Genomic DNA, 13,344 nt, shown 5'->3' with positions numbered 1-13,344 from the left:
GCACAGATTTTCAAAGAATCATTTCCATAATTGGACTCTTAATTGCGTCACATTTTGGCTGAAGATTACCTTTCTGTGCTTTGCAATGAAGCTGAAGTTAGGTAGATAGTGGCATGCATATAATATCCAGATTAGATTGGGCATTGACTCTGTAAGGACTGGTGTACTCCTTTCAAGAGCCGAATGCATTTTTTCATGTAATTTTTTTTAAAGTAAAAATAATAATTATAATTGAATTTCAATAATCTTGTACTTAAACATAGTTTTGAATTGATAATTTGTCATTATGTAACATTTGATGTCATGTAATTCGAAAATGAAATAAATGCTCTCTCTTCTATTTCTGGCTAAGAAACAACACATTTATGATATATCGATTTTTTTAGAACGCTTATTCCCATCCGAAACTACAAGTTAATGTTTGCTAAGAAATCATCATACCTTGTGGGTTTACTTTTCGTGTTTCTCACTTGATTTACCTTATCTTTCACTACAACATTTCGTTCATGCCCTTTAAGGTTACGGCATATAGTATAACTAATAAAGTTCAAAATATATGTGACGCCCAATCATCAATCGATTTACACTTTTCACCAAGTTGTAAGGGTTTCGGGTAATTTCACTCCTCATAAGTAACCCTAGACAAGAGCAACTAGAAAGAGTAAGTATAGGTTTCATATAGTGGTGGAATGTATATTATATGTATGGTGTTCGGTCAAATTATGCACTTACCGGCTTTTACATGGATAAAACCGAAAGAGCCCGTACCAGCACCAGTGGGGAAAGGCCATCCAATTTTTTATCAAGCTTTCCTATGCAAATGATAATCATAGCTTACGATCTTTCATCATCTCAGCAGATTTGTCAAAGTTCAACATATTTATGTACGAGTACGTTAACATTTTTGTTGAATATAGAAAACGATAAATAAGATTTTATCAGCACGAGTTATGCTCCAAGGCCTTTTCCTGGATGGATTGTAGATCACATGACATTTTCCAGCCTTGAAAACGCAGAGTAAACGATGAGCGTGTGATGGCGTGAGCCACTCTAAATAACGGAGCCCATTTATTTGATTGGACATAAACGTAAGTATTCGTAGATAAACTCATTAATAGTTGTTTCTATTTGTTTAAAACGATTTGTGTTTTTAAATATTCGTAATGTCTTCTGTATTGAACTCTGGTTATTGTTGGGAATTGTTTTATTTAGTTTTCTGAGTGGTACTAGAAGAATGTTTGCTTCGTTTAATATACAAGTTTTCAGTTTTAACTGCCGTTTTTGCGAAGTGTAATTTCAACTTAAGGTCTTGTGTGTGTACCACTTTTTATTTTTGTTGTGCGTTATCAGAATATTATTACAAATTTGTTCATGATTCAAGGTAGGAGTAATATTACGCGTCGTCTGGCTTCAGCGTGTGAAGTTGAATGCAACGTATTGTCCTGCCATTTAAACAACGAGTGTATATTAAAGATGATTCTAATAAACATACATCTAAAACTAATGATAAATGAGAACCAATCTTGAGTCCTGCACCCAGTTGTCTATATTTGACCAAAACGTATTATTGTTATTTTCACTGTATGCACGGAATTGACATGTTTAACTTTCACATAACTACATTGTTTTATTTTTATTTTTTTCTAATACATAAACATTGTAATATAAAACTTAGCATTGGCAAAAAAGTTTTAATTTGTAAGTTTTTGATTTTATAAAATATATTTTCATGCATTACTTACAAACTGTTACATTATTTAGGTTGATGGTAGTTCACTGGGAAAGGTTGATCTAGAAAGATGGCTTCTATGCTTCGAACCTATCTCCCATTACGGGAAAAAGGTGACTTCGACGGTGAAGAGTCTGATGGAGTTGACTATGATGTTATTGTGATAGGTGCAGGAATTATGGGATCTTGTACATCATGGTTTTTATCATCTCAAGGCAGGAAAGTTTTACTTTTAGAGCAGGTAAGATATCCTATTAAAACATATTTAGTTTTTGAAATGTTTATATGTGGGTAGTACTAATAAATTTATTTGGGTACAATGTTTTATCTCTAATACAAGAGGCATGATCTCGTACAATAATCTTAAAAAGAAAATCCTGGAAATATGTACTTTCTGCCATTTAACTCTCATTTATTTGAATTGAAACAAACTCAATTTTAATTAGTATTATTATAGAATTAACATCATTTTATTGTATAATCATTATGATTAACTTTTTACCGACTGCCCCAAAAAAGGAGTTAGTTTTTTTTTTATATTACCTTCAGAGAAGGTATCTTATTAATTCAGGATATGAAATAAATTTCACTTTGAAGTTGCGTACCTGTTCCTATATGAGGACATTAGCTGATTAAGATAGCAGGTCATAAAGGTTACAGAACTTATTGAATAAAAGACAACCCTTTTCTTTCATTATTTTTTATTTTATAAGAAAACATTACATAAAACTGAAAACTGATTATTTGTTAGAAAACATAGGCTTTAAAAAAACATTATTGTTTTGAATGATATATCCTTAAACATTGAGTTTCTCGCCTGTAATGAAGGCATAGTTCACATTTTTTGCACATTGATCTTGTGTTTTTTTAACATACCACACATCGGCCTTGAGCACAGTTTATTGGTTAATGATTTTGTCCACCAAATCACACATCAATGGGTGAATTTTTATCAGAACTAAAGCAATATTTCTTTTAAATTCAATATTGTTAATTTTCTTTTCTTTTGCATGAAAATTATAGCAACATCTCCATTTTTTATTTCTTCTTCTTACATCATTGGTATGTACATAACTAGAAAGTATCAATCAAATCTACCCCTCCCATTCTCATGTTATAAAAATGAATCAAATTAGGCTGTTTTATTTTTGACCTGCTTCCTCCTATAACTTGTACAGTATAAACTCATTCATGGCAGCATTGACAATGAAATTCTCATTCCACTTAAGTTTCATCATTGCAGCGAAAGTCAAAACTGACACAATATTTTTTCTTTAGTTCCTAATAAAGATTGACTGGTTCTTCCTCCTATTCTGTTTTCATGAATAGTTCCAATTGCTTTATACCTCTTATCAGCAAGAGATTTTTGTGCTTGAAAATAAGTTGACAAAGTCATGGTGGTATTTTGATGAAGACTTTTCTTCTACTGCATCTAACAGTTGTGTAACAACTCTTTGTCCTAATGATGTTTCAGGTCTTGCACTTTGAATTTTTCTAATGTAAATTTTTAATTTGTGTGGGTAGCCATTATCCTTGTACAGTGTCCAAATTTTATAGCCAAAGTATATTGAGTTACCTTTGAACATTTTGACACTGTTTTGTCTAAAGTATGGTACCACCAATTCATTAATGCTAAGTTTTTCATGAAATATTCTCCATTGAACAATATTTCCAATCAATGGTATTGGAGACCTGCACAGAATTGATGGCACCCTGCCTGCTGACAAGTAAAATCAGTTTCTTATCTGTCATATCATTCCATCAGGAGCAAGATTATCTTGTTTAGCCAAGATTCATATTTCAGCAAGACTGTGATCTCAATCATGCAGTAAATGTGGTGAAAAAATGACTGATGTAACATTCAACCATGGTTTGGCCTGAACAAAACTCCAGTGTGATTATGATTAAGACCATATGGGCTTGTATGTAAAGTAAGATCAAGAGGAAGCAAACAATGAATGAAGCTGTGGGGAGTAATACAGGATATTTGGGAAAATTCTTCATAATCATACAATGATAAATTTATGGTAGCTTAAAAATAAGGTATATTGTTCTGTTGAAACAAGCACAGAATAATAGGCTACTGTATTACTTGTTCAGTTTTCTTTTGTATTTTGTATAATAATATATTGTGCTAATGATAATCATTTAATTGCAATTACTGATTGTTTAGGAGCCCTATATAAATATTCATCTGTGTATTTCCATTATTATTTGAAATACTATGCATGATATACACATTTAAATCAAAAACTATATTTTGGTAACTGGTGAGCCAATAATTATGATTCAATGTGTGTGTTTAACATAATAATTAAAACCAGAACGAATACAATAGTTTGGTAACTTCAGACTAATTGGGACCAAAAAAGTATCTGGATTTTAGAGAAACTACCACAAAGAAGAGTTTTTATACTTTTATTGGATTTTCCATTGAGATCACTAGTTCAATATCTTATTTCTAACTGTCAAGTTAAGTTTAGATGTTACACAATAGAGTGAAGATATTATTTAATATTATGTGGAAATAAATTATGGTAGTATAAAGTATCTAAAGATCTTTTAGAATACTTTAATTATCAAGCTGATGTTTGAAATATACATGTATTACACATATTACTGAGGTTAATTGCATTTTATTAGAATGATGTTATGGGTTTTTCACTGCAACTGAAAATACTTCATTCTTTATCAGTCATGCTTATTCTGATGGACATGATTATACACTATTATGGGACATCACAGCTTCTATTGGAACAAGCTTTTGTAAAGAATGATGGGGTCAATTTTAGACCACATCCTTGCATGTTTTCTAAAATACATGGAAACCAATTTCCAATATAATGTTAATCAGATCAGGCATAAAAAGACTATTGGAGGAATTGACAGACATGTGGTTGAAAGAATTGATTCTGTGATTACAATTTCACTTGTAACTTTTCTTATGAAAATAGCCATTATTCTTCAGATATGGTTGAAAGCTTGTGAACTATGGTTTGTGAGCCTTCATCATCTGAAAGTATGTTTTGATTATATTGTTGACATTTCTAAAAGATATTTTTAAGTTTATAGCTATGGTTTCTTAGCATCAGGCATTTATTATTTGTAGCCAAAGCTGTTACTTTGGGGATGAGAGCAGTCCTCTGGATTGGGTTGTGGTGTGATTTTAGTCTGTTGTTTTCTTAAACATTCTGCTATAAAAGATTTTTTACTTTAATAGAGAAGATTGATGTCACTCTTGCTTGAAATGATATTTTGTATCCTTTATAGCAGTACAGCATTTAACTGTCTTGCTTATACAGATAATCTATTTTTAGCCTTAAGTCTGTCTGAGTTTGCATTGCCAATTAAAAGTTTGTTGTGAACCAGATGTATGGGTTCTAAACATGTCACCTGTGTTGCCATGGTTTGCATATATAAATCATATTTAAGAAGGTAATTAACCCTCTGTGTGTTCAATAAAACGTAAAGAAGATGAAATAAGACAATTTCACATGTGTATCACGCACACACACACACACCATGCATATCAGTATTATGTTAAATATCTAATTGCCTTTATGAATAATGTGAACTTTATCATATCTTTTTAAAATGTTTACATGCTAGTTATTAGTATTTCATCTTTTTTTTGTTGTTAAGCATAAAGCTACACAATGGGCTATCTGTGCTGTGTTTACCACAAGCATCAAAACCTGGTTTTTAGTGGTGTTAGCTTTCAGACTTGCCACTGGGCACTTGTTTTATCATTGGATTTATTGCATATATTTATCACACAATATTCATAACTATGTGGACTTTTTTTCTTATTTTATTTTTCGTTTGGGTATAAGTATTTCAAAACCTATATATTCTCATGTCTTTGTTTCTCAGAAATATCCATTGATTTTTATAATTAAACTTGTCAGCAATTTAAAGAAACATACTGATATCTTCTAGAATTAGTTTGACAGCACAGCAGAATACGAATGAAAAGTACAATTTGTTGATTATCTTTTTTTTTCCCCCATTAATTGGCTCTTACCCAAAAACCTTAAAGAAAATTAACTAGTTACTTGTTGTATCTAATATATAAATATTATGATAATAGCAACAGGAACAAGAAGCCAAAACCTTTTTTTTTTGGCTTTGTTTGAGCAGCAGTTCTACAAGATAAGAGCTACTTGATGCAATTATAAGCGTATCTCGTCCATTCTCTTAGCACTAGAGAGAGAGAGAGAGAGTGCAGACAAAGCAGTAATGAGGAGATTTAAGTCCTTAATCAGTGAGGCTAACAAACATAAAGAGGAGATATATCCACTATTAAGAGTATAAAATGGGCCCAGGTCATTAAACATAACTAAGATTGGCATTGGAATGTGGAGAGAAAGGTGAGGACTGGTTAATACAGGTGAAGTTGTGAAGTGGATATAAGTACTGACACTTAATAGTCAGGAAAGATGGGACTGCATAGGCATAAAACCTTGGATGTGTGGAGAGATGAACATATGGCATTTGAATGGTGAGTGGTATGTGAAGATTGAGAGGATACACTTATGTGATTGACCAGTAACAGTGAGGATCATGACAGGATCATGCTTGAAAGCTTATCTCATAATGACCTATAATCCAGGGTACACCAGCATATCATTCAACAAGAAAGTGGGCCCTTTGTAAAGTACAACCCTTGGGCAACCTGGAGAGATCTGCAAATAATAAAATGAAATAGTGTGTGGACTTGGAGAAAAGGAAAAGATGGAACAGAGGCTACACTGGTCCACTAGAAGACAGGAAATAATGGGTGGAAGTATGGAAAGTATGGAAACATGAAAGGCCATTATCAAACACCTCAAATGTAAAATAGTAGCAGGAGGAATTGTATTAAAATAATTTTCTTTACATGCGATATTGGGTGTTAACAGTAAAAATAATTATAATATAAAATAATGATACACAATAATTAGTAATAATAAGGTATGAAATAAGTAATTTGTACCAGCTAGTTGTCTTCCTATAGTCAATGATTTGGAATTAAGAATGTCACATTGTTATGTGGGCAATGCACTGGCAAACATGTTGCAATGGGACTTTACAATTGGAGGAATGAAAGTCTGTGGTTTGGCTGATACTAACATCTTCTAGTATTTGAATAAAAATATACAACACATAAGCTGTACAAATCAGTATTCTTCATCCTTGTGACACATTTTTTGCTTTCTTTGCTTCTCCATGTATGAATCGTGAGTTTTAGCAGAATTTTCAGTAATATTTTTCCATTTGAAAGAATTTGTAATGTATGCTGGAGAGATTTAGACATTTGGACAATAAAGTTTAAAAAAAAATGACATTTACTCTAAAGATAATAATAGTTTTTTATTTTGGTCATTGTGGCTTCAGCTGGGCTAATAGTCCAAAAAATAAGTTCCAGTACTTATTTGAAGTAAACAAGCGTTTTGTTTATGAATTTGAAATAAATTTCATACAGAACTTACTGAATATTTAAAGCTTCTGGTGGAAAGAACAAGCAGATACAGCAAATGAATCAATGTGAATATTGTAAAATATATATATATATATGTATATTGAAATTGCATCTGAGTATTTTGGGCCTTTTTGCAAATTTTGTTGAAATGATGAAGTACACAGTCTTCGGATCACCAGAACAACAAGGATCTTGTGAATATAATTTCTAGGACAACTGTAGTGATTTACTCTTTGACTGAAAAATACGAGACCTTATGTGAAGGCAAAACAAAGAAAACACTTTTATTAACAAATGTTACTTTGAAAACAATGTCTAGCCATTACTTGTGGCAGAAATACTGGTTGGAAGCTGCAGATATCGTATCAGAAAGTAATTTAAAATGTTAAGAAAACTGCACTTGTCAATCATTTAAACTGTAAATTAACTGTTCAACTGAACTGAGTTCAAAGTATTATCTGAAAAGATAAACAAAATTCACAGTCATATAGGAGGAACATTAATTCTAAGGGAAAATATACAAATGAGACTTGAAGCAAATCAGCCTAAAAGTGCCAAAGAACCATTTTCACAGTAATAAGGGTATGTTACAAGAGAATGTGATATGTAATATCTGCAGATCACAATCTTGGGCTTATCCTTCAGCAATATTCAAATCTAAAAATAGTCTCAAAGTTACAGTGAAATCTAGCTAAAGTTCATAAGAATGAGAATTACAACATTGGATGTACAACATGATAATGCATTGGATAGACAAAGTATACACACAACTTACAAACACAACAATTGCCCTTGAATTATACACAAATGACAGTTGAGAGTAAGTAATAAAACACAAAATAAACCCATTTAAAAAATATAAACTGAACCCCTAGATACAATGTAGTACAATACAAACATGCCACATATAGCATGAAAATCCTTAGGAAATTGAACCTTTATGTAAGTAAGAGATAAAATGCAGCAGGATATAAATCTTCTACTTACAAAGGTGACAAAATTTTGCATTTAGCAATAAATATACATAAGTTTTAACTAATTTTTTAATATAATATAGAGAAAAAAAATTAGTACAAAATTCCTGAAGTAAAATCTTGGACATAAATACTGAGAATGGAATACATAGTACAGAGGCAGTGAAATCAGAGTTGGAACCCAAATCTCACATTCAGCTTATCCATGCCCAGCATTTTCGCCTTCGTCTTACCCTAACGACTCTTTTTGTAGTATTTCTCCTTGATCTATCTCATGTCTGAAGCTCTTCACAGGAACCGTGAAGGGTTTTCTGAGAATGTCCTCTCCCTCCTTACTTCCACATTGGCCTGCCTGTTGTCTTTGGCTCTGGCTCTGCAAATGTGGTTTGTTGTTGGGATCTTCTGGGTCATGATGCCATATTGTTATGGACTTGTTTCCCAGCTCCTTATCTACGGGACCTTTGTATGGGCCCCATTTTTGAGACATTTCATGTTTGACACAATCCCAGAGTCTTTAGAGTTGAGGGTGGCTTCAGTCCAACAACAATCCACCCTTTCTCATTTAGTGGCCTGTTTGTCCCAGTTGGAGCTGAGCATGGCACCAATTCCTGTCTCCTGACCCCCCTTCCCAGCCCTTGCTTGTTCCTCCTTCCCACATTGTTACTGTTTCTCATTTTCATGATGATGCATGGTATGCCAACAACAGTTCCGGTGACTACTTGGTGGGTTTGGGTCCAGTGGGAGTTCGTCTAGCGACCTTTGTTCATCGGTAGAGCCCTTTCATCTCTTATGTTTGGGTTCGCCAAGTTTTGTCAGAGGGATTTGTCATACCTTTTCCTACCATTCCTGTCCGAGGTGATGCAAGACCTCCTCAAACAACATGCTATTGAACCTGTGCCATGCAGTTTGGGTTTTACTCCCGCCTGTTTGTAGTTCCCAAAATGACTGGGGACTGGACATTGACCAGTATTGTCTTAACTGATATGTTCATACCCCACACTTCACCATGGAATCTTACCTTACTCTTTGGTGGTCTTTTTCTATGGGTCTTTTAATGACCCAAATGGATGTCTTCAGTGCTTATCTACATATTCCCATATTGGAGCATTCTTGTCCTCATGTTTGGTTTGTTCATCGTGGGGTGGTGTATCAATTTCATACCCTACTATTTGGGCTTGCTTAATTGCCATACATTTTCTTTTGAGTGGTGCTGACATTTGCTCTATAACTTCATGCCCTGGGATTGTGCTTTCACATTTACATGGACGACTGGCTTCTTCTCGCTCATTCTGAATGGGAGTCACACTCGTCAACTCCTTCTCAAAACTCCTCGGGTGGGCTGGTTGATCAAATTGGAGAAGTCCTTCTTTTATCCTATCCAGTACCTCATTCATCTGGGTGTTTTCTTCTACACCCATCTCATTCAGACTCCACCTTCTCCTCTCCAGCTTTGTTCTATGGAACTGGCCATTTGGAACACACTGTCTGCTTCTTCACTTTCTGCTTGCAAGGTTCTATCAGTTTTGTGGATATGGTCTTATATGACTCCTCTCATACCTCTTTACAATCCCTTCAATGGAACCTTGCTTGGGATTAGTTGGATGCTCATATAACCCTTCCTTCCTACATTGTGGATGATCTCCGATTGTGGTTGGACAAGGCTCGTACATCGGGGGGTGTCCCGCTTCCTCCTCCATAGCCAGACTGAAATCTGTTCACAGATGCATCCCTTCAGAGCTGGGGTGTGTGGTTCGATCAGAAGGAAGTTTCAGTTCATTGGTCTGTCTGGAAATGTTTTCTTTATATCAACATCCTTGCTTTTCATTGGGCTTTATATCATTTTTTTTTCCATCTCCAGATATTGTCAGGTCATGATCCATTCCAACAATTCAACAGTGGTGGCTCATATCAATTGCCAAGGTGGGACCCGATTGAGATCCCTGTGTTTTCTTCCATCGGATATTCTCTTTTGGGCCCTTAATCGTGACATTCTTTTGATGATGTGTCATGTACTGGGTGCTTTCAACTTTGTAGCAGATCTTTCCTGACCTGACCAGGTTTACCAGATGGAGTGGTCTCTTCATCTTGTTGTTTTTTGGTGAGGTATTCCTCATATTGATGTATTTGCCACTGCTCTCAATCACCAGTTACCATTGTTTTGGTCCCTGGTTCCCCATCCATGGGCTTTGGCTGTAGATACCTTCAGCCAGGAGTGGTCAAAGAAGTTCCTTTGTTTATCCTTCTATCAGATTACTTACTGGGGTTGTCTCTTTTCTTCATAACACTCCATGCAAAGTCCTTCTGATTGTTCCATACTGGCCTGCTCAATTGTGGTTTCTTTGAATGCTCCAGCTACAGTTGTTCCCTCCTGTCCCTCTTCCATTATTCTCCATCTTCACACCTAGTTTTGTCTGGTTCCTGGTAAGGAGATCTGGTTTTTCACCTTGTGTGGTACCTCATTTAGCTCATTCTGTTTGTCCTTCATCCATGGCTGTGTATTAGCAGAAATGGAATGTCTTTTGCACCTGGGCCATGGCTTTGGGTATCCCAGCTTCTGATTCTACTGTTGCTAGTATCTCCGAGTTTCTTACATGGCTTTTTGAGAAGGTGTCTTTGATCTCTTTGATATCAGATTATAGGGCAGTCCTATCCCATATTTTCTGTTTTTCCTGTTACATCAGGGTCTTTCTTTCCCCTTCTATTTGCCATTTTGATTCTTTCCAGATCCGTCAGCTGCCTAGACATCTGATACTTCCAGATTGGGACATTATTCTGGTACTCCATTCTCTAACTTTACCTCCATTTGATGCCATTGTGTTGTGCTCTTTGTTTCACCTATCCCTTAAGACATATTTCCTTCTCCTCTTGGCCTGCGGGTGTCATTGATCAAATCTGTTCGCTATCGACGTCACTTGCATACTACACCTTCAAACCTATCTTCTCCTTTATCTGGATTGTTCCTTCCTTCCCAAGACCTCAGTGGCTCATGAGGGTAACTCCTCCTTTTCACTAATTTTTATTCCTTCTGTTTCTCATCTTTACCCTCATCCTGATCCAAATAGACTTCTATGCCTGCTGCATGCCTTTGTTATTATATTGCCTGCATGGCTTTCTCCAGGGGTTCCCATTTCTGTATCCTTATCTCGTGGCAACCCTCTTCCCCTCAGGATCTTTATCCCTTTACCCTGACCAGTTGGGTTCATTGTATAATCTAGTGCTTTTTTTTTTCCATGTTACCTTTTATCAAATCCAACTCCTCATCTTTGTCAGCCTTTGGAGGAGATTCTTCAGTTGGGCATGTGGGCCACCCCTCAGATGTTCATCTCCCATCACTTGCATCATATCACGGTTTCTGCTTCCTCGGGGCATCATCTACCACATGTGGCTATACTTCATTCTTTGGTGAAGCTATAACACTAGGTAAGTCTTTATTAATACTTTCTTTTCTTTTAGAGGCCCTTGCTTCAAATTTCTTCTCTTGGCAATTTCTTATCTTGTGGCAACCCTCTTCCCCTCAGGATCTTTATCCCTTTATCCTTACCAGTTGGGTTCATTGTATAATCTAGTTGGTTTATTCATCCATGTCACCCTCCCGACGTGCTTTGTTCCATGTTACCCGTTATCAAATCCAACTCCTCACCTTATCCTCTTGCTCTTTATCTTTGTCAGCCTTTGGAGGAGATTCTGCAGTTGGGCATGTGGGCCACCCCTCAGATGTTCATCTCCTATCACTTGCATCATATCACGGTTTCTGCTTCCTTGGGGTATCACCTACCACATGTGGCTATACTTCATTCTTCGGTGAAGCTATAACACTAGGTAAGTCTTTATTAATGCTTTCTTTTCTTTTAGAGGCCCTTGCTTCAAATTTCTTCTCTTGGATCCCACTCTGTGGTGAGTAGTGCCTGACCAGGTATTCTTTACATACACAAACAAATCTACACTGTATGTCATGTTGATTTGCATGCTCCTTCCTTGGCTCTGCACACTCACCTTTGAAATGAGGTGTTTCACAAGATCAATGGATGGTCAATAACCTTGTGATACTTGCTTCATAAATCAGCCTGTCCCGGACCGTACTACCAATGGACAGCATGGGTAAAGCAGAAGTGGATAGCTGTCCATCTCTGCCATGCCTTGATTGAATAAATCAGTATGGTCTGCTTTTCAAAATAGGGTTTTGGGATCACCCATTACACTGTCTCAAGTGTAGCCATTCCTCTGGACTCTCAAATGCATTCCCTCCCTTGTTCCAGTGGAGTATGGAAGTCCTTGGCAGTTCCAAGCTGCTGGGGTGGTTCACTAAAGAGGCATCCTGCTGGATGGGATCCACATACATAACTATAACCATTCAGTTTACAGTAGGGTGTTGTTGTTCTGCCAGTGTAGAAGACTTAAAATCCTCCGGATTGAGCGACACATACCACGGAGCGAGACATCTAAATGCAGTTCACCCCTTCAATTGGGTGCTCTCATTTACCCTTGCATAGATGTCAATGGAAAATCAGACCCCTCTTGCCACACCCACCTGTCACAATTGAGGGCAAGAAAAAAGAAGATTGGGTAGGTACTTTATTTATTGTTTTTCTTATTTATTCTTTATATGTTATTATAAAAGTAACTAAAAATCTAAAAATACTGATCTTTTTAAGTTATTTAAGATTAGATTAGGTAAAAATAAGTAATAATAATATTGTTACGACAGTGGGGGTCACGTGACGAGTATTCTAGAAGATTCGCTAGTGTGTTACGACAGCGGGGTCATGTGATGAATATTCTAGAAGATTCGCTAGTGTGTTGCGACAGCGGGAGTCAATTGACGCTGGTAGCACGTGTTGAGAGTCTGAGAAGTTTCTAGAACAGGCAGTATTATCGTATATAAGTACGCTAGACAGTGAGAGAGACAGACGGAGTTGAAGCAGTAGTGGAGACAGAGACGTAGACGGAGTCAAAGCAGTAGTGGAGACAGAGACGTAGACGGAGTCAAAGCAGTAGTGGAGACAGAGACGTAGACGGAGTCGAAGCAGTAGTGGAGACAGAGATGTAGACGGAGTCGAAGTAGGCAGAGAGAAAGAAAGACAGCGATTACGGTCGGCGGGAACTGAGGATAGCAGACACAGAGATCGGAACTATAGTTTGCAGGGACAGACAATTAAGTCTAAGCGCGATAGAAAGTGAGT

General features: G+C 36.1%; 1 protein-coding gene across 1 annotated transcript in view; it reads left to right on the top strand.

Annotated features, from left to right (window-relative positions):
• Nucleotides 1–786: 786 nt before the first annotated feature.
• Nucleotides 787–13,344, top strand: part of LOC106462041 (peroxisomal sarcosine oxidase-like) — a 58,826-nt gene continuing 46,268 nt past the window's right edge. The window contains exons 1-2 of the mRNA XM_022389162.1: nucleotides 787–1,088; nucleotides 1,762–1,970. Coding sequence (XP_022244870.1) covers nucleotides 1,800–1,970 — 171 coding nt within the window. The 5' untranslated portion in view covers nucleotides 787–1,088; nucleotides 1,762–1,799. The remainder of the gene's footprint in view (nucleotides 1,089–1,761; nucleotides 1,971–13,344) is intronic.

Source organism: Limulus polyphemus, unplaced genomic scaffold (genome assembly GCF_000517525.1).
Source record: "Limulus polyphemus unplaced genomic scaffold, Limulus_polyphemus-2.1.2 Scaffold1080, whole genome shotgun sequence".
Taxonomy (NCBI): domain Eukaryota; kingdom Metazoa; phylum Arthropoda; class Merostomata; order Xiphosura; family Limulidae; genus Limulus; species Limulus polyphemus.
The sequence above is the reverse complement of the archived record's forward strand: the minus strand, read 5'-3'. Positions and strand labels throughout refer to the sequence as shown.